At 48.9% G+C, this 22,520-nt stretch overlaps 1 protein-coding gene across 1 annotated transcript; it reads left to right on the plus strand.

The window, feature by feature from the left end:
- The first annotated feature begins 1,892 nt into the window (after positions 1 to 1,892).
- LOC125483811 (gastrula zinc finger protein XlCGF7.1-like) lies at positions 1,893 to 18,302 on the plus strand. Its single transcript, XM_048600506.1, has 2 exons — positions 1,893 to 1,952; positions 17,925 to 18,302. The coding sequence occupies exons 1-2, from the start codon at positions 1,893 to 1,895 to the stop codon at positions 18,300 to 18,302; spliced, it is 438 nt and encodes a 145-aa protein (XP_048456463.1).
- Positions 18,303 to 22,520: the final 4,218 nt, after the last annotated feature.

Consider the following 22,520-nt stretch of genomic DNA (forward strand, 5'->3'; position numbering starts at 1 on the left):
ATCTGGATGTCCTTGAACATCAGTCATTGAAAGGAACAATGCGGGATAAATGTTTCAATTGATATTCATTTTAAAGAGAATCGTGCAGAGGAGTAAGGCTGTCGTACTGTGGCTGTACAGGTGAGGTCTCATCGTGAATATTCTGGAGTACTGTGTGCAGCTTTGGTCTCCTTACTGAACAAAGGACACACTTGCTCCAGAGGAATTTAACAAAGTATGACCAGACTGATCCTTGTGATGACAGGTTGTTGTGTGAGCGGAGTTTGAGTTGACTGGGCCTGTATTCGATGAAGATTCCAAAAATGAGTGGAGATCTCAGTAAAACATATAAAACTCTGTCAGAGCGAAGCAGAATGGAAGCAAGGATAATGATTTCCTGGCTGGAATGTCGAAAAGAAAGGGTTACAGTCTTAAGAACAAGCAGATCACTCTGCATTGAGGTGAGAATAAATGTGTTCACTCGGAGACTGGTGAACCTGGGGAATTCACTACCACTGTGGAAGCCAAGGCACTGAATGTCAATTCAAATAAAGTGGATGGATTTATTGAATCAAAAGGGATGAGGGGAGAGCAGGAGTATAATGTGGGTATAAAGAATCAGCTATCGTTATCTTGACTAGGGTAGCAAGTTTGATGGATAAAGAAGGGGACATTGTTTGAAATATTCCAGCACTCTCTGTATTCCATGAATGTTCCAACAAAACTGAAAAACCTCTATTGTGATGTTGGTCTGTGTAATGAGTATAGGAATTGGAACTTGATGTTGCGGCTGTACAGGACAATGATGAGGCCACTTTTGGAATACTGCATATAAATCTGGTCACCCTGCTGTACGAAAGATGTTGTTAAATTTGGAAATATTCAGAAAATATTTACAAGGATGATGCCAGGATTGGTGTTATATTGGGTGTGTGTTATAGAAAGACACTGAGTAGGCTGGGCTTCTTTTTTCCCTGGAGAGTCAAACGCCGAGGGAAAGAGGTTTATAAAATCTTGAGGGGCATGGATAGGGTGAATAGCTGAGGTAACTTCCCCATGGTAGCAGAATGCAAAATTAGATGACATAGGTTTAACGTGAAACAAGAAAGATTTAAAAAGGACCCAAGGGGTGACTTTTTCACACAGAGTGTGGTGCATATATGGAATGAGCTGCCAGTAGAAGAGATGGAGGCTGGTTAAATTGCAATATTTAAAAGGCATCTGGATGGTTATTTGAATAGGAGGGGTTTAAAGGGATATGTACCAAATGCTGGTAAATGGGGCGAGATCAGATTGAGATATCTGGTCAGTGCAGACGAGTTGCACTGAGGGGTCTGTTTCTGTATTGTATAACTCTATGAACCAATAACACGTGGCTTTAAGGAGAGAGGGAGACAGAAAGCAGGAGCTGATAGGCTAGTTAGCCTAACAGTCATCATTGGGAATCTGCTAGACTCCATTATTAAGGAAAGGACTGCAGGACATTTCGAGAACCTTCATGCAATCGGAGTCAACATGGTTTTGTGAAAGGGAACTGACGTTCTGCCATGTAAAATCATGCAAAATTTTACTGGGGATCCCTGATAAAATAACAATGTTAAAGGTAAGGGACAATAGAAACTTTGATGACAATGAAGAAGCTACAAGTCATATACCGGTCAAGATAATGGCTGAGGACAAGATAAATGTCTGCTTGAAATTATACTTTATAGTGAGATGTATCAAGATGGTGCCATTGGCTGAACACAATAAGGTGACCAAGCAAAATAATTAGAATTAATGACTGTGATTGGATATTGATAACCATAAAATAAATGTATATTTTTCATTGGTCTGTATAAAGTGTGCTTATTATTACATGCAAGCATAAAGCTGATGTAGTATATTGTTTGGAGAGTCCGTCCTCATGAGAAATGGCTCACGAACACGTGTTTGAAGAAAACTGGTGCAAGAAAGTGTCTGAGAGTCATTTGGTCAGTGACAGGAACTTGGGGAGTTGAATGACTGAAAGTTCCTGTAAGATGGAGCTCAGGACACAATCTAGTCTGCAACGTGCTCCATTATGAATTGATATTTCATCTGGGTTTACAGTGATGGCCGAGGGTATTATTGCTAGGTTATTAATCCAAAAACGCACATAATGCTCTGAGGCCCTGTGTTCAAATCCTGCCAAGTGAGATGTTGGAATTTGAATTCAATAAAAATCTGGAATTAGAAGTTGAATGATGAAGATGAAACCATTGGCAATTTTTGGGAAAACCCATCTGATTCACTCATATCTTGTAGGGAAGGAAACTGCCATCCTTTCCTGCTCTGGCCTACATGTGACCCCACACACCCAATAACGTCACTGGCTCTAACTACCCTCTGGGCAATGCGGGATGGAATGAATGTTGGCCCAGTCAGTGAAGCCCACATCCTGTGAGTGAACAGAGAAAAGTGTCCGGGCTGGTTCTGGCAGGTGAATAGAGAATGGGATAGAACTAACCATTTCAGCTGATCTGAAAATACCTTCATTTAATGTTTTCGTTCTTGTGATTGAACCCTTCAAACTCTCACTCCATTAACATTGCAGTGTGACCATGCACAGTACATCATGTTGATGAACGCCCACTGTCCTCGCAGCAGCCACAGCCTCTGCGTTCAGAAACAGGCAGCCGTTCCCAACATCTTCGGGTCTCCACGTAAAAAGAAAGGATGGTATCTTGGATAAAGGCCACACCCTTGATACACCGTCCAAAACACCCTCCCCCTCACGACTCCCCACCGCCAACGAACCACATCAAAGTATCCCGTGTGCACTGAGAATAACGAGGCAACTTGGAACATCAGGGAGTAGACCATCAGATGATAGAGCAACGCTTCCAATGTCTGAACGTTTCACAGTGAACCTTACAGTACACACTGCATCACTAGGTCCCATAATCTCCCTCCATTTACGTAATATATAGCCTTTTGTTCTTCCTGAAAATCTCACAGGTTCACAGTTACCAACGTTATATTTCATCTGCCAAATTGTCCGTTGCTTATCAATTTACATTCTCTCTACCTCCTCCTGATAGCTTAATTTCATGCTTATCTTAGCATCATTGACAAATTTTGTTAGAATACATTTTGTTGCATTTTTCTAAACTATTGATATAGGACAATGCCCGAATATAATAGTTCACTTTCCGGCTCGCGCTCTGACCACTCCCGCCACTCGAATCAAATAGGCCAACGACTCACGAGGTAAGTTTTTAAAAGCAGAAGCCTGCTTTCCCGGCTTCCCCCTGTCTCACGCTCTCACCACTCCCTCCAAAGTCGTTAATGTCGATCGTAAATTGTTGATGACCACACACTGGTCCCTGAGGAATTCCATTAAGTACAACTTTCCAATGTAGAAGGAAGTAGTTATTTCAGCTCTGTATTTAATTTTAGTGAACCAGGGCTCCCTGTTCCTGTGTAGCAGCCTAGAAAGGTTGCATGGTCTCCTCCTGTGATGCGCAGCTGGTTGTCGAGGTGTTTCTGAGCTCCGCAATTCACCATTAGGGACATTTGTTGTCAGATAATCAGGTTGAGGTTGTACTGTCAATGATATTGATACTTGTTCGATTAAAAGACAAGCACAGAATATAGACTAACACTTGAGTAGAATGCTGCACGGTAAAAAATGCTGTCTTTCAGATGCAGCAATAAATCTTGTCTGCCAACTCAATCAGGTGCTCAGTTTTCCCTGGACACGTATTGAGAAGGAGGGGCGATTTCCTATTAGCCTGGCTTACTTTTGTCCCTTTATCAACATTACCAATACAGATAATCTTAAGGAGTAATGTCATGTTTGGCTGTGGGTGCTGTGTGGAAAAATTGCTGCAGTCGCTACACAATCAAATAAGCAATTGTCATTGAGGGGTGACCTTACAGAAGTTTATACAATCATGGTAAATCAGGGTAAAGAGTCAAGGTCTTTTCCCTGGGGTGGGGAGTCCAAAACAAGAGGGCATAGGTTAAGATGGGAGGGGAAAGATTTAAAAGCGACCTAAAGGGCAATATTTTCATGCAGAGGGTGGTGCGTATATGGAATGAGCTGCCAGAGGAAGTGGTGGAGGCTGATACAGTTACAACATTTAACAGGCATTTGGATGGGTATATGCGTAGGGAGGGTTCAGAGGAGTATGGACCAAATGCTGGAAAATGGGGCTAGATTTATTCAGGATATCTGAACAGCATGGATGAGTTGGACCAAATGGTCTGTTTCCATGCTGTATATCTCTATGACTCTATGACTGAATATTTCATTCGATTCTGATGTAATTCCTTCAAAGGGCAGAATGGTCTCCTCCTATCTGCTGTAATCCTGACTTGTTGAATGGGTCTTCCTTTACCTCTATAACATCCTCGAGGGGTGGAGTAAGATAACAACACATCGGAAAGAACCTGCAGTTGGCCATTTGGACCCTCGAGCCTCCTGCTCAATTTAGAAAGATCATGGCTGATCTGATTGTGGCTGAACACCCCTTTCCTGTTTATTCCCAATAAATATTGACTCTGCTGATCATCAAAGATCAGTTGAGGTCAGCATTAAATGTCTTTAATAACCGAGTCTTCAATGTTCCCTGGGGATGACAACACTACAGAAAGCACAATATTAAAGAGAAAGCAAAATCCTTATCTCAATCTTAATTAGGAGACTCCTTAAAATGTGTTAACCTCACAGCAAGTCACCTCCTCTTTGAAGAGCACAACAAATAGGAGCAGATTTGGCTATTCAGAGCCCCTCAAACCGATCCCACATTCCCATTGACTCTATTCAGTAAAGTATTTATCAATCTCAGCCTCCACTGCTCTTGTGGGAAAATATTCCTGATTCCTGAAGACCATACAGCATAAGAAATTGGAGCAGTCTGCTCTGCTGTTCGATCATGCCTGACATGTTCTCAAACACAATTCTACTGCCTTCTAAATGTAACCCTTGATCCCCTTATTAATCAAAACTTATCAACCCCTGTCTTAAAGACACAACTGTGTCTGTGTCCCGATATGCCTGTGTGTGTATTTCTGCTTAATGGGAGGAGACAGTGTTGTCGTGTAGGGTTGTTTCTCAGACTGGAAACTTATGACCAGTGGTGATCCACAGAGATCGGTGCTGGATCTACATTTGTTTGTAATTTATGAAAATGACTTAGGTGTGAATTATAGAAGGCACAACCAGCAAGTTTGCGGATGACACCAAGGTTTTTTGGATACTGGACAGGGAAGAAGGTTATCTAAGATTACAAAGAGATCTAGATCAATTGGATGAATGAATCAAACAGATGTACAGCATGGTAACAAAGCATTCAGTCCAACTTGTCCTTGCCGACCAGATATCCGAAATTAATCTATTCCTATTTGCCAACCTTTGGCCCATATCCCTCGAAACCCTTTCTGTTCATTTACATCCCGATGCCTTTTTAAATGTTATTTTTACCAGCCTCCACAACTTCCTCTGGCACTTTGTTCCATGCGTGCATTATCCTCTGCGTGAAGAGGTTGCCTCTTAGCTCTTTTTTAAGTTTTCCCTTTCTCACCTTAAACTTGTTAATTTTGGACTCCCCTACTGTGGGAAAAAGATCTTGACTATTCACCCTGTCCATGCCTTCATGATTTTACAAACATCTAAAAGGTGCAAATTTTACTCCAATCAACACGAATGACTGTGCTTTCTGTCATCCCGTGACTAAATCCTGAAATTCAAAACTGATACCTCTTCCTCCTCGATCAAGTCACAATTCCAAAATAATTCTAATCAACTTGTTCAGATGTATTATGAAAACCTCTGTGGGAGTTGAATCTGGACCTTTGGGCCTAAAGGTGCAGACACTAACACCACACTGCAATAGACCCTGAATCTGCAAAATTCTTCTCCTTTGTATGTCCTCATTAACCTGTCCTGACATGCTGTGACACACCTCTGAAACAGGCAGGACTTGAATTAAGAACTTCTGTTCCAGAGCTGGGGACATTACCACAGATTCAGGGGTGGGAATCAAATCCAGCTATCTGCCTCAGTGGCATGGATGCTACCCAGTACAGAAGACCTAAACCATGTCCAGATTTTGGTAACATTTTAAGTTCAGCTAAGTTTGGATTTCTTAAATTCTGGTTAATATCACTGATTTACCTTGGGAGATCGTGGGAGTCGATTCATACCGGCTCGATATGGAAAGGAGATGGCATCAGGGCTACGGTTTCTAAGCTGTACCAGGAGGAAATGGAACTGACAGTGCGTTTAAAGTGAGAATTACCCTTCACTGAAATTTGCTCCTCCCGTCGGCTGGTTGGACGGGGATGTTTTGGAATCTCCACACGGGTCGTTCCAGTTCTCTCTGGCTCGTACCAGGCTCCTCTCCGCATGGCGGGGCAGGGGTGGACGGAACTGATGTCGGGCACTCCAACATCCAGCTTGGCAATTTCTGTCCTATTCCAGGCTGTTTTCCCGGGAATGACAGAAAGGGAGGGAGGGAGTGAAGGTGAAAGTGGGTGGTCCTGCTGTAAGTGATGGTGTAGGCGGGGGGGAAATGGTGAGATAGCTGGAGTGAGACAGTCAACAGTGTTGAATCCATGCAGTGTTTTCAGTGTAGGGGAGTAGCGGAGGCGCAAGAGAAAGGGAGACAGAAAGAGAGAGGGAGCAGAAAGAATACGGTGACACTGATCCTGGCAGAGCCGGGAAGGTTACTGATGTCTGTCCTGTACTGCTGGACATTTCTTCAGACTGCAGGTACTGCACTGAGCTGGGTGGTGAGCTCAGACCATGCTCGATGGGTCTGGCCATGTGACCTCTTCTGGGAAGAGAATGGTCCTTCTCTGTCCGAGCCCATTCACCAGGACCTCCGTGTCCTTTTCCACAAATCTTGGTACAATTGCCCCTTATCTGCCAGGCTCGGGGTAAACCGTGCAGGGTGGCTCCGAGCTGAGAAAGGTCAACTGTGTTCCCATTGGCCGTTTAAAGATCATGTCATACCCGGGCCAACCAGACGATGGGAACTATTACCAGCCATGATGGGTGGGAGAATCAGGCTGGCATTGAATGAGAGGATTGGCATGTGGTGGGGTAGGTAGATAATGAGGGGAGTTGGATAAGACAGCATCAGAAAACTAGCTCGGCCTCCTGCAGACTATCCCTCTGTCACACTCAATGACACTGAGACAAATTATTGTTAGAGTCAGCCCGATGAGTCAAAGACTGCCCTCACCACACTCTCAGTCACAAATGCAGAACAAATGCTCAATTAAAACTCTCCATCATCTGAACTCACAGCAATATCCTATTCACGCGTCATTCCTGAAAAACTGACGCATGTTGCAAGATTCTATCAAAATGTCTACATGTCAGCATTCTAAAACTTCCATGACAGTCTCTCTATCTCCCACTCTCTGTCTATATGTCCAACCCTTCCCATTTGTTGGTATTTAAACTGATGCCCCACCATCTCTCTCTGGCAGTGATTTTCACACCCATGGCACCCCTTGTCATGGAACATTGGAGATATGGAGCTGTAAATGGATGGGAGCCCCACATCCTGTCACTTCCAGCATGGGCTGCAAGTTTCTCCAGGCTGGGCAGCGATTTAACATAGCATAACCGAGCACTGCACTGGGGTGGTCTGTACAGATCTACACGCTGGGAGGGTAACTGCTCCGGGTTTACAGATCAGTTCAGTGGTGTTCACTTCACAGCCCCCCGCGCTGGAGAGAAACCTGGTCCGGGTTATAGATCAATGCACTCGTGTGGTCTGCACAGCTCTCCACACTGGACAGGCATCTCGTCTGGATTTATAGATCAGGGCACTGGTCCGGTCTGCACAGCTCCCAGTTCTGGACTGATATCTATTTGACTGGTGAGGCCTGCACAGTGTCCCACTCTGTACACATTGCCGGGCTGTATTGAGCAGGACACCAGCCTGGTCTGCACAGTGCTCCTTGCTGAACAGATATTTCATCTGAGTTTGTGGTGTCTGGGCTGGTTTTGTGAGGTGGATTGAGAATGTGAGATAACTGACAACTTCAGCCGATCTGGCAATGCCTTTAATTTGTGTTTGCAGTTGAGTTGAGTTTGGGGAGAGATTTCCACCGCGAGGCTGAGTGGGTCTCACCAAAACTGATGGACAGAAGGGCCTTTGTGATGTGGGTCTTTTTGACTCCATCACATTCTGTAACCAACATTCCCCGGAACATTCTGTCACCAACAATCCCCGGAACATTCTATAACCAACATTCCCCGGAACATTCTGTAAATGACATTCCCCAGAACATTCTATAACCAACATTCTCCGGAACATTCTGTAACAGACATTCCCCAGAACATTCTGTAACCGACATTCCCCGGAACATTCTGCAACTGACATTTCCCGGCACATTCTGTAACCGACATTCCCCGGAACACTCTGCAACCAACATTATTTGTGAACGGCTGGATGTCATTTAATTGAACAATAGATAAGATCCCGAGGGAAAAGATCACGTTTCAGGGAGAAGAAGACACTGTTTCAAAATCCCCTCAGGTAGTTAAAGGGGTGAATACATTTTCCTTGTGTTCACGTTTCTTCACAACCGAAAATTGACCACAATACAGACTCAAAGACAGAAATTTCCAACCTGTGTTTGTCTTCAAGGAATTAGGAGAGAATCCTTCAGGAAGGCAACGTCTTCACCCTCCGTATTAGGAGTAAAGAAGTGACCTGAGTCTGCTCTCGAATGATCGAGTGTGTGAGAATGTTCTGGAAACCATCTGCTCTTATGGTGTTTGTGTCTTCAGGGAGAGAGAGTTCCTAGTATTTTATGTTACGTTTTTGTTAAAAAAAAATTGAGACATTACGATTTGCTATTTCAGCTTCTTTTTTTTTCAATAAATCAGTGATACATCTGAAAATGTCACTGAGTCCTCAATCAAACTGGTAATTTTGCCTCCAGGTTGATGTATAATTTGTTTGTTTTCCTTCCTCACAGTTAAAGTGGTGACGATCTCCATCCTGCTTTACAAAGATTTTGGATTGTCTCCATGTGTCAGACGTTACCTGGGGGCCATGGCAGTGGCGGATCTACTGGTCATTATCCTCCACCTGACATTGAGACACATTCCCATTATTTATCCGGAACAGTTTTATTTCCTGTTGTACATCCCCGTGTGTAATATCCACGCCGTCCTGCTTTATGCAGCCACTGACTGTTCTGTCTGGTTCACCGTCACTTTCACCTTTGATCGATTTGTGGCCATTTGTTGCCAGAAGCTGAAAAGTAAATATTGCAGTGAGAAAACGGCGGCTGTGGTTCTGGGAACAGTGACTGTGCTGAGCTGTTTAAAGAACATTTTCTGGTATTTTCTGTTCTCAGCTCACTATTGGCAGGTGAACGCCCCCTGGTTTTGTGTGGTAACATCCGCTGTTCAAATGTCACGTGTCTGGGTCACAATCGAGTGCCTCCACCACATTCTAACCCCGACTCTCCCATTTCTCCTGATTCTGCTGCTCAATGTTTTCACCATCAGACACATTTTAGTGACCAGCAGAGCCCGCAGGAGACTCCGGGCTCACACCAATGGGGCCGTTCAGCGTGACACAGAAATAAGAAAGCGAAAAAAATCCATTATTTTACCGTTTGTGATCTCGGCCAATTTCATCCTGTTATGGTCAACGTTAATGGTGCATTCCATATGGTTCCGGAAATATTGGTTTGGGTATGACTCTATGAATCTACATCTCTTTGTGCAGGAAATGGGCTTCATGCTGCAGCTCCTCAGTTGCCGCACAAACACCGCGATTTATGCCGTGACCCAGATGAAGTTCAGGCAGCAGCTGAAGAATGTGCTGAAATATCCCTTTAACCAATTTCATCAATCAATCAAATTCACTCATTAATCAATCCATCCAGGATTTTCTCATTTCAGTTCAGTGTTTCAGCAATGAAGCAGCCTGTAGCTATGGTAACAGACTGAGAGTCGTGCTGGCTTGTCCAACTTTATCCCACAGCGGGTTACAGGGAAACATGTCAATGTTTCTCTCAACTCACAGGACAAAGAGAAAAGGCACCATTCCACTGACTGCATCCATAACTTCAATATGTAATTAACGGTCATTAAAAAGTGCAAGCAGCACAGCAAACTATGTTGTTGTTTGTCTTTGTTTTGAAGAAGCTCAGCTGGAGAAAGACAGACTCGGCCCCAAGGGAATGGGAGGATTTCGGGACTGAGCTCAGGAGTTGGGTTTAAGTCACTCTGTCCTTGTGTTCACCTCTGGTATATCTCTGTCTCTTTCTCTCTCTCCTGTCCCTCCTCGCTCGCTCTCTCCCTCTCTGACCCACATTTCTCCGTAACACCCCTGCTCCCCATCCTTCTCTCCATTCCCTTCCTTCTCTCTTTCCACCCACCCTGTCCAAACCACTCCCTCCCTCTCTCCCTGCGTCCTATCTCTCTCTCCCTCCTCCTCGAATGTCTGCACCCCCTACTCTCATCCTCTTCATGTGTGAACCCCATCTCCCACTCTGTATTTTCCCCTCTGACCCCACCTCTCCCAAATCCCCTATCACACTCTTTCCCTCTCTCCGTCCCCTTCCCCCTCTCTATCTCTCTCCCCACCCCACTCTGTACCCTTTGTCTCTCTCTTCCCCCCCCACCCCGCTCTCACCTCTCACTCTGCCTCTGTTTCCTTGTCTCTACCTCTCTATCTCTGACCCACTTTCTCTCTCTCTCTGCCCCCTCCTCCTTGTCCTCTTCTCTCCCTTCAAGACCCTCACTTATCTCTGCCACCACCTGGCTCCCTGTCCATTGTCCCCCTGGCCCCCAGCCCTGTATCTGGCTCCCTGGGCACCTTCCCCCAGATCCCAGCCCCTGCCCCTGTCGCTCTCTCTCTCTCCCTCCCTCCCTGTCGCTCCCTCCCTGTCGCTCTCTCCCTCCCTCCCTCCCTGTCGTTCTCTCCCTCCCTTCCTCCCTGTCGCTCACTCCCTCCCTCCCTGTCATTCACTCCATTGCTGTCTCTCCTTCCCTGTCCCTTGCTCCCACCCAATCCCTCCCCGTCCCTCGCTCCCATCACATCCCTCGCTGACTGTCCCTCCCAGTCCATGTCCCTCACTCCGTCCCTCGCTCCATCCCCGTCCCATGCTCCCTCCGCCTCGCTCCATCCCTGTCGCTCCCTCGGTCACTCCCTGTTGCCCCCTCCCTCCCCAACCCTCAGTCCCCGCCCCTCTCTACCTCCCTGTCCCTCCCTCCCTCCCCATCCCTCGCTCCCTCGCTCCCTCCCCATCATTTGCTCACTCCCAGTCCCTCGCTCGCTCCCTTCCCTCGCTCCCTCACCCTCACTCCTTCCCCACTGCCTCCCTCCCTCGATCCCACTCAGTCCCTCGCTACCTGCCTCCCCATACCTCGTTCCTTCTCTCACTCCCTTTCTGTCCCTCACTCCCTCCCCCGTCCCTCATTCCCTTTCTCCCTCCCTCTCCATCCCTCACTCCCTCGCTCCCTGTCCATTTCTTGAACCCTCCCTGTCTCTCGCTCCCTCCCTCCCTCGCCGTCCCTTACTCCCTCGCCGTCCCTCGCTCCGTCCCCGTCCCTCACTACCTCACTCGCTCCCTCCCCAACACTAATTCTCTTGCTCTATCGCTCCCCCACCTTCCCTTGCTACCTCGCTCCCTCCGCATCCCTCGTTCCCTCCCCGTCCCTTGCTCCCTCCCCATCCCTCACTACCTCGCTTGCTCCCTCCCCTTTCCTCATTCTCTCGCTCTATCACTCCCTCACCTTCCCTCGCTACCTCGCTCCCTCCACATCCCTCGCTCCTTGCCTCCCCGACCCTTGCTCCCGCCCTCCAGTCGCTTGCTCCCTCCCTCCTTCCCCATCCCTCGCTCCCTCGCTCTGACTCTTGCTCTCTCGCTCCATTCCTCGCTCATCGCTCCATCACTCGCTCACTAGCTCCCTCACTCCCTCTCCATCCCTCACTCCCTCGTTCCCTCCCTGTCCCTCATTCCCTCCCCGTCCCTTGTTCCTTCGCTCGCTCCCTCCCCATCCCTCGCTCCCTCACCGTCCCTCGCTCCTTCCCTCACAGTCCCTCGCTCCCTCCCTCCCTCCCTGTCCGTCACTTCCTCCCCGTCCCTCCCTCCCCGCCCCTCACTCCTTCGCTCTCTCCCTGTCCCTCGTTCCATCCCTCACTCCCTCCCCATTCCTTGGTCCCGCCGACTCGCTCCCTCCTTGTCGCTCCATTGTTCCTTCTCCCTCGTTCATTCCCTGTCTCCCCCTCCCTCCCCACCCCTCGCTCCCTCCCCGTTCCTTGCTCCCTCTCCCTTGCTCCCTCCCTGCTCCCTCACTCCTACCCCGTCTGTCGCTCCCACCCCGTCTATCACTCCCTCACTCTGTCCCTTGCTCCCTCGCTCCATCTCTCGCTCACTCTCTCCATCCCTTGCTCATTCACTCCATCCCTTGCTCACTCACTCTCTCCCCATCCCTCACTCCCTCTTGATCCCTCGCTCCCTCGCTGTCCCTCACTCCATCGCACCCTCCCTGTCCCTTGTTCCCTCCGCATCCCTCGCTCCCACGCTGTCCCTCGTCACTCCCTCTCTCCTTCTCAGTCCTTTGTTCCCACCATCTCCATCCCTCGCTCCGTCCCTCCCCATCCCTAACCGTTCCTCATTCCATCCCTTCCCCCGTCCCTCGCTCCGTATCTCGCTCACTTGCTCTGCCCCTCGCTTACTAGCTCCCTCATTCCCTCTCCATCCCTCACTCCCTCCCCGTCCCTCACTTCCTCCGCGTACCTCACTGCATCACTCGCTGCCTCCCCACCCCTCGCTCCCTCACTGTCCCTCGCTCCTTCACTTCCCGATCCTTGCTCCCTCCCTCCCAGTCCCTCGCTCCCTCCCTCCTTCTCCGTCCCTTACCCCCTCGCTCCATCCTTAGCCCCCTCGCTCCATCTCTCACTCCCTCACTCCCAACCCATCCCTCACACCCTCCCCGTCCCTCCCACCTATCTCTCGATCCCTCCCTGCCCCTCCCTCCCCATCCCTCGCTCCCTCCCTCCCTCCCTGTCCCTCGCTCCCTTCCCATCCCTTGCTCCATCCCCGTCCATCTCTACTTCCCCATCCCTCGCTCCCTCCCCTTCGCTTCCTCCCCGTCGTGCCCTCGTTCACTCTTCCTCGCTCACTCCCTGTCTCCCCCTCCCAACCCGTCCCTTGCTACCTGTCCCTCTCTCCCTCCCCGTCCCTCCCTCCTTCCCTGTCCCGCACTTCCTCGCTCTCTCCCTGTCCCTCGCTCCCTTGCTCCGTCTCTCGCTCACTCGCTCCGTCCCTCGTTTACTCACTCCCTCACTCCCCCATCCCTCACCCCCTCGCTCTCTCCCTGTCCTTCACTCCCTCCCTGTCCCTCGCTTACTCGCTCCCTCACTCCCTCCCCACCCCTCACTCCATGCCCATCCCTTTCTCCCACTCCCTTGCTCCCGCTCCCTCCCTCCCTCGTGCACTCTCAGTGCCTCGCTTACTCCCTCACTCCCTCCCTTGCTCCCTCCCCGTCCCTCGCTCCCTCCCTCCACGTACCTCGTCCCCTCCCTCACTCCATCTCTGTCCCTCGCTCACTCCCGCCCCATCTCTCATTCCCTCCTTCCCTCAGTCTCCATCCCTCACTCTCTCCAGTTGCATCCCTCGCTCCTTCCCTCCCTGTCCCTTTCTCCCTCTCTCCTCATCCCTAACTCACTCCCTCCCTCCCTGTCCTTTGCTCCCTCGCTCCATCCCTCACTCGCTCTCTCCCTCCCCGTCCCTCCTCCCTCCCCATCCTTCACTCCCTTACGTCCGTCGCTCCCTCCACGTCCCTCGCTCCCTCCCTCCCCATCTCTTTCTCCCTCCCTTCCTGTCCCTTTCTCCCTCCCTCCCTCCCCATCCCTCGCTCCCTCCCTCACTCGCTCTCTGTCCCTCACTCCCTCCCTCCCCATCCCTTTCTCCCTCCCTTCCTGTCCCTTTCTCCCTCCCTCCCTCCCTCCCCATCCCTCGCTCTCCCTCACTCCCTCCCCGTCCCTCGGTGCCTCCTTCCCCGTCCCTTGCTCCCGCCCTCCCCATCCTTCGCTCGCTCGCTCACTCCGACCCTCGGTCTCTCGCTCCGTTCCTCGCTCCCTCGCTCTATCCCTTGCTCACTCGCTTCCTCGCTCCCTCCCCATCCCTCGCTCTCTTGAAGCATCCCCATCCCTCACTCCCTCGCTGTCCCTCACTCCCTCGCTCCCTAACCCTCGCTCCCTCCCTCTCCCTCACTCCCTCGCTCCCTCCCCATCCCTCGAACCCTCACTCCATCCCTCGCTCACTCGTTCCGTCTCTTGCTCACTCACTCCCTCACTCCCTACTCGTCCCTCAATCCCTCACTCCCTCACTCCCTCCCACACCATCCCTTCCTCCCTCCCTCTCAGTCCCTCGCTCCCTCCCTGTCCCTCGCTCCATTCTTGCTCCAACCCTCGCTTCCTCGCTCTGTCCCTCACTCCCTTCCTCCCTCCATCCCCGTCCCTTGCTCACTCCCTGTCCATCCCTCACTCCCTCTCTCACCATCCCTTTCTCCCTCCATCCCTCCCTCCCTGTCCCTCGCTCCCTCACCCATCCCTTGCTCCCTTGCTCACACCCTCCCCATCCCTGACTCCTCGCTGTCTTTCTCTCTCTCTCTGTCCCTCGCTCCCTCCCCATCACTCACTCCCTCCCCATCCCTCGCTCGCTCCCCATCCCTCGCGTGCTCCCCGTCCCTTGCTCCATCCCCGAACCTAGCTCCCTCCCTGTCCCTCGTTACCTCGCTCGCTCCCTCCTCATCCTTCCCTCCCTCCCCGTCCCTCGCTCCCTCCCTGTCCCTCACTCCCTCCCTACCCGTCCCTTGCTCCCTCCCTCCCAGTCGCTCACTTCCTCCCTCCCTCCCCGTCCCTCACTCACTCACTCCGTCCCTCGCTCCCTCGCTCCATCCCTTGCTCCCTTCCCATCCCTCGTTATCTCACTCGCTCCCTCCCCATCCATCACTCCCTCGCCTTCCCTCGCTCCTTCCGTCCCTCCCTCCCTCGCTCCCTCCCCGTCCCTCGTGGCCTCCCTCCCTTCCCATCCCTCCCCCGCCTACCCGTCCATCCCTCCCTCCCTCCCTGTCCCTTGCTCCCTCACACCCTCCCTGTCACTCCCTCTCCCTCGCTCCCTCCCTGTCGCTCCCTCCTTTGCTCCCTCCCCGTAGCTCCCTCTCCATCCCTCGCTCCCTCCCCGTCCTCTCTCCCTCCCCGTCCCTCCCTCCCATCCCTCCCTCCCTCGCTTCCTCCCTGTCCCTCACTCCCTCTCTCACTCCCTCTACGTCCTTCGCTCCATCCCTCATTCCCTCCCCGTCCCTCGCTCCCTCTCCCTTGCTCCGTCCTTGTCGCTCCCTCCCTCGCTCCCCCACCATTGCTTTCCTCCCTAGCACCCTCCCCGTCCCTTGCTCCCTCCCCATCCCTTGCTCCCGTCCCTCGCTCCCTCTCCGTCCCTCGCTCCCTTCCCTGCTTCCCATCCCTACCTCCCCAACTCCACGTCCCTCCGCTTCCGTACCTCGTGGCCTCCCTCCCTCCCCACCGGCCTCCCCATCCGTCCCTCTGTCTCTCCCCACTCCTTGCTCCTTCGCTCCCTCCTTGTTGCTCTCTCCCTTGCTCCCTCCCCATAGCTCGCTCCCCGTCCCTCGCTACCTCGCTCCCTCCCCATCCCTGTCCCCCTCCCTGTTCCTGTCCCTCGCTCCTTATCCTTGTCCCTGTCCCTTGCTCCCTCCCAGTCCATCGCTCCCTCCCTGTGCGTCCCACCCTGTCCCCCTCCCTGTACCTTGCTCCCTCCCTGACTCTCCCTGTCGCCTCCCTGTCCCTCACTCCCTTCCTGTCCCTCCCTCCCTGTCTCTCGCTCCCTCCCTGTCCCTCCCTCCCTGTCCCTCACACCCTCCCTATCCCTCCCTCCCTGTCCTTTGTTCTCTCCCTGTCCCTCCCCCTCCTTGTCCGTCCCTATCCCTTGCTCCCTCCCTATCCCTCCCTCCCTATCCCTGTCCCTCGCACCCTCCCTGTCCCTCCATCCCTGATCCTGTCCATCGCTCCCTCCCTGACCATCCCTGTACCCCTCCCTGTCCCCGTGCCTATCCTTGTCCCTGTCCCCGTCCCTGTCCCTGTCCCTATCCCTGGCTCCCTGTCACTGTCCCTCGCTCCCTCCCTGTCTGTTCCTGTCCCACCTCTCCTCGCTTCATCCCCACCTCCTTGACCTGTCCGTCTTACCTCCCACCTACTGGCCCCTCCCTCCTCACTGACCAACCCCCATCCCCACTTCCTAGCTATACTCGCCATTACTGGCTTCACCCCCGCCTCCATGACCTGTCTGTCTTCTCTCCACCTGTCTGCACCTATCCACCTTCTATCACCGCCTTCCTCCTTTCTATTTATTTCAGAACGCCCTTCCCCTCCTTCATTTCTGATGAAGGGTCCAGACCTGAAACGTCAGCTTTCCTGCTCCTCTGATGCTGCCTTGCCTGCTGTGTTCATCCAGCTCTACACCTTGTTATCGCACTCCTTGTTATCCCACACCTTGTTATCTCAGACCCCAGCATCGGCCGTTCCTACTAACCCCAAAGGGTATCATCTGTTTTTTGTGACCTCTCTCTGGACAGGGAGCTTGTAGAGTCCACCACTGGGCTTGGTACTTACCATCACAAGTTGGTACCTCAGGGTATACAATGCGTCATAGACACTGGGAAAAACGACCTGATTTATTCAGCAATGTTGCTTTTCCTTTTGGTACTGATTTTCACATCTTTTAGTGTGGGTCATAAGTTTTGGGGTGGGTACAAAAAAGGCAAAATGTCTCTCAAAATTTGAATTTGTTCTGAGATTTTACCCTGGACAGACAGTGATGATGTTTGTTTTAGAAAGAAAGACATTGAAGATGAGAGATTCAAATCAAACACTATGTCACGATCCAACCGAGTTATTCAATTCATCAGGACCAGAAGGGAATACGTTAATGTGGTATGTCTGTGGGAAAAGATTCCAAACATCAGTGTGAGTGGTAAAGCGCCAATACTCGCACACTGACATACCTGATTCTGAATGTTCCAGAGAACTAACTGCAGAAATTATTTAACATAATCCAGTTAACATTCTGAAAAACAAAAATCCACAGAGCAGAGAAACTGTACACACATTGTGTTTATGGACAAGGATTCAACAGAAAATCCAATCTGGAGAGACGCCAGGAGATCAGCATTATGGAATAACCGTGGCAATGTGTGGATTGTGTGAAGGGATACAATACCCAGGCCAGCTGTAAGCTCATCGTCGTAGTCACTCCAGGGAAAGACCATTCACCTGCTAAATGTTTGGGAAGGGCTTTGCTTAGTCATCCAGCTTCATGTCACACCATTGTGTTCACATTGACAAGAGACCTTTTAAATGCTTTGACTGTGGGAAAAGCTTTAAGAGCTCTAAGTTTTAATTGAATATCGACCTGTTCACAGGGGAGAATTCGTTCAGCTGTTCCTCATGTGGGAAGGAATTCACTTGGAAATCCAGCCTAATGTCACACAGAAGTCTTCATGGGGAAGGAAGCTTCATCTGCTCTGTGTCTGGGAAGTGATAGAATTCATGGTCCAGCCTAATGTCAAACAATCGAGTTCACACTGGAGAGAGACTGATATCTGCAATATGTGTAGGAGGGGATTCACATCTTCATCCATTCTAATGTCCACAGTGAGGTCACACTGGAGAGAGATCGTTTACCTGCCCTATATGTGGGAGGGGATTCACATAATCATCCAGCCTAAGGTCACATAAGCTGTCTCACACTGGACAGAGACTGTTCATCTGCTCTCAGCGTGGGAAGAACTTCAGTCAGTTTAGTCAATTATCCAGCCTCACTAAACATTGATGTGTTCACAGTGGGGAGAAGCCATTCACCTGCTCCATGTTTGGGAAGGGATTCACTTGTTCTTCCCACCTCACTTATGACAGGCTTGTCACACTGGAGAGAGACCATTCGTCTGCTCTGTGTGCGGGAAGGGATTTATTAAATCAGCACAGCTTCTGATACACCAGCATGGTCACATTCGAGAGAGACCCTACACCTGCACTGAATGTGGGAAGGGATTCACTCGGACATCTGATATTCAGAGAACACCAGCTGTTCACATTGGGGAGAAACACTTTACTTGCTCCATGTATGGGAAGGGATTCACTCGGCCCTCCAATTTCAGCGGACATGGGCTTATTCACACTGATGAGAGACTATTTAAATGCTCCAACTGTGAGAAGATCTTTAGAAGCAGCAATGATTTGATGAAACACCAGCAAACCCATTCTGGGGAGATCCGTCATAATTCAGTAATGTGACCAATGGGAAGAGCTGGAGGACCGGAAGCACTCTGGACCTCCAGCCAATCACAGCCCCCCTGTTGTCTGAACGCGAATGTGGGACAATCAACTTCTGAAGCTGCTCAGAACTGCCAAGCAGAGCTGTTGCTCCTCTCTCTCTGAATGAATATTGAGCTTCACCCAGATTGAAACTTCTTCCTCTCTCCGATATCGTTGAGAAAACAATTTATCCCGATTTCTTTTTTTTTTAAATTCTGCTGTGAAACTATTTACTTGCAGCAGCTGAAAGGAAAGGAAGTGAACCCAGGAAGGGAGCAGAATCTGTCCAGACAGGAAGTGATAGTCAATTGGATTTGATTGTTTTGAATTTTTAACCAAATTTCTTATCAGATAATAACAATAACTATAATAATAATAATAATAATAATAATAATAATAATAATAACAACAATCTTTTTGCAGGATGTTAGAAATGGAAGATTTTCAGACAGAAATCTCAAAACAAACATCACGTAAAGATCCAATGGAGTCACTGAAATAAGACATACTTGAACATCATTGGCCTAAAACTATAGATCAAGAAATGTCTATCTGTTTCCAAAGATTTGAAACAACAATTTGTCTGGAAAATTACTGTGACTTATACACCCAAGTCAGACTCTTCCAGTGAACAGATGTACCTTCACCTAGTCTCACAGCTGAAAGAAACATCACACCATTCACAGTAGGAACTTACAGAGACACAAGACCTCCTATAAAATGGAGAAACCATGGAAATGTGAGGACTGTGAGAAAGGATTCCATTCCTTGTCTGCCCTGGAGTTTCATCAATGGAATCGCACAAGGCAGAGACGATTCACCTGCTCTGAATGTGGGAAGGGATTCCCTGATGCATCTGCTCTGTGGAAACACCGATGTGCTGCCACTGGAGAGAGGCCATTCACCTGCTCTGAATTGTTTTTTTATTCATTCATAGGATGAGGGCATCGCTGGCGAGGCAGCGTTTATTGTCCATCTGTAATTGCCCACAAGGCAGCTCAAAGTCAACCACATTTCTGCAGGTCTGGAGTCACATGTGGTGCAAACAAGGTAAGGATGGCAGTTTCATTCCCTGAAGGACGTGAGTGAACCAGATGGGTTTTTCCAACAATCAACAATAGATTCACAGTCATCATTAGATTTTTAATTCCAGATATTTATTGAATTCGAATTCCACCATCTGCCGTGGCGGGATTTGAACCTGCGTCCCCAGAGTGTTTATCTGGGTCTCTGGATTAACAGTCTAATACCACAGGCCATCACCTGCCCAATGGCAATAAATTCCGCGAATATTACACCCTGATGAAACACCAATGAGTTCCCACAGGGAAGAGGTCATCTACTTGTTTTGAGTATAGTAAAGTATTCATTCAGTTATCCAGCCTGCGCATGCATGAACGAGTTCACACTGGGAAGAGGCCACTTACATGCTCTGGTTGTGGAAACGAATTCATTAAGTCATCTGCCCGAGTAAGACACCAATGCATGCACACAGGAGAGAGGCCATTCAAATGCTCCAAGTGTGGGAAGCGGTTCAGAGATTCATCTGGCCTACAGGTATACCAGCGAGGTCAAACTGGGGAGAAGCCATTCATATATTTTGACTGAGGGAAAGGATTCATTCAGTCATCCAGACTGTCGAAGTACAAAAGAGTTCGCAAATGATCATAAGAGTTGGATCTGCTGTTAATCCGCATTATATATGCTGCGAGACAGCACATTTCAAACACACAGCATCTACTGTCTAGAAAAACAAGTGAAGTAGTTACATGGGACAGTTAGCATCTGCATGCTCTTCTCCATACTGCACACCATTCTCATTAACAGGATATTAGAAAGGGAAGATTTGCAGACAGAAATCTCAAAATGACCATCACATGAAGATCTAATGGAGTCACTGAAATAATTGGGACTTGAATATCATAAACTTCCATCTTGGCTGTTCCTTTACTCCCAATGATTCAAAATCCTGGAACTTCTCCCAAACAACATTGTGGGTGACCCTACACCTCAAAGACTGCAGTCCCAGAAACCACCATCTTCTCGAGGAGGACAACTGGGATGGGCAGTAAGTGCTGACCTCGACATTGATACTATACCCCATGAATTGATTTGAAAATGAGGGAAAATCACATCCAAGACTGAGCCATGTTCATTCTGACAGTGAGTAAAGTGGGAGGGTCAGAGGATTTCTTTCTGCTGGACTGGCCGCTCTCAGCACTTTGCTTCCAGTGAGGCTGATGCTCTTTGAGCCTGGGACGGCACATTTCCAAAGAAATAATCTCCAAAAGTTGATGGAGTAAATTTCTTTTGTCCTGGATCGGAAATAATGTTTTCCTCACCACTCCAATTAGATCAGAAGTAAATACGTTTATCTTTGTTCCGTTGAGTCTCCAGCACAATCAACTCAATTAGTCTCCATCATTATTTATGCTCCACATCCTCCCATTTTGTCTCCCCCATCAGCAGATCCTGCTATTCCTTTCTCCCTCACGTATGCATCCAACTTCTTAAATATATTCCTCTGTTCACCTCTATCTCGCGCTCTTGCACATTCTGTCCTGTCGCAGGGTAAAGAGGTTTCTCATAAAATCACTATTAGATTTTTAAGGCCCTTCATCATTTTAAAGGCTTCCATCAGATCATCCTTTAATCTTCTCTTTTCTGGAGAAAAGCTCCCCAGACTTGCCTGAAGGTTACATGTTTTCAGTTCTGATAATGCCTTTTTGAATCTGTGTGACACATTTCCAGTGCCTCTATTTCCTTTGTCCAAATGGCAATGACAAATGTTGACAGTACTACCAGTGGAGTCAAACTTTGGTTTCAAATAAGTGAAACATCATTTTCTTCCTTTTCAATTCTATCTCTGGAGAAAGGAGCCGAAATATGAGCTGTGCCTTTGCAGAAAGATGTTAAGTTCCAAGAGAAGGTTGATACTGGAATTACAGGAATGTCATCAGGGATTCAGGGCTTTAGTTGGTTGTAGAGACTGGAGCAACTGATCCTGTTCTCTTTGGATACTGCAGTCATTGTAGTAGAACAGAGAGAGAGACCATTCAGCGCTCTGAGGTCATGCTGGCTCTGTTTAGAACAAATGTTAGTCATTGTTCAATTCTAACAACGCTGCAAGGTTATATGCATCAAGGAACCTCCAATTTTAAAAGGAAAACAATGAATATATTGTTCAAGATGATAAACGAACTGGAATAATTAATTTCAGGTGTGGTTCAGGAGAACCTTGCAATCGAGTATCCACCTATGTTGCAGTTAAAACATGGTATGTTGAGATGATATGAATAAGTTGATATCTTTCCTTGTCAATACTTACATTTTGTTTTTGTTTTAATTTTGTTTTCGGACACCACATTTGATAATCTGGTCACTACCTGACAAATCAGCACCACATGGGGAGATGTTGAGACAGACATTCATTTTGATAAATGCACCTGAATGTTAATATGTGCCATGATGTTGGGTTATCAGTAGATGTGCAGATATAATATGTTATATATGAAAGAAATGACATGTAAATTCATGGTGAACCCGCACTTCAGAGTGGGTCCCAAATGCATGCAGTTCCTTGAGAAACAGCCGGGTTAATGTGGCCGAGACAGCATTGTGTCATCAGCAAGTCAGTGACACGTTCTCCTGAGAGAAACTGACCTGAAACAATCAGGAGAGAATGCAACCCAAAGGGAATGGTCAGAAAGTCAGTGAGGTTCATTGGGAAGGGGTTAAAAACTTAGATTGGGATAATTAGGAACGGTCCACATTTTGGACACAGGTAAATAAAAAGATTGGAGAATCTTTACACCCATATTTGATCTGTTGCTTGAAGCTAATGTATCTGTGTACGAGTAATTTATAAACTCATGGCACTCCTCAGGAGAAGAACAGGTCAAATCGATGTGACCCCAGCAGGGGCCAGAATAGAACTGGAAAATAACAAAGTACAAATGACAGAGGGGTGATAAAGAGAACCATACCCCTTCAACGTGTGGTCTGTAAATATCCCGTTCTGGTTTTCTTGCTAATTAGCATATATTAATTTAAATATGATAACTATTTTATTTGCTTATGAGTCATTGGCATCGCTGGGTAAGGCCAGATTTATTGCCCATCGCTAACCACCCTGGAGAGGATGGGGCCAGCTATAGTCCATGTACTGTCGGTCGATCCACCGTGCCATTAAGGGAG

This window comes from Rhincodon typus, chromosome 8 (assembly GCF_021869965.1).
Source record: "Rhincodon typus isolate 14 chromosome 8, sRhiTyp1.1, whole genome shotgun sequence".
NCBI lineage: Eukaryota > Metazoa > Chordata > Chondrichthyes > Orectolobiformes > Rhincodontidae > Rhincodon > Rhincodon typus.

Excerpts from the sequence above, each read along its gene's own strand:
- LOC125483811 (XM_048600506.1), top strand. The coding sequence starts at position 1,893 with ATGGCTCACGAACACGTGTTTGAAGAAAACTGGTGCAAGAAAGTGTCT. Across the intron at positions 1,953-17,924 it reads AAGTGTCTGAGAGTCATTTG|GCTTGTCACACTGGAGAGAG; the intron begins GTCAGTGACAGG and ends CACTTATGACAG.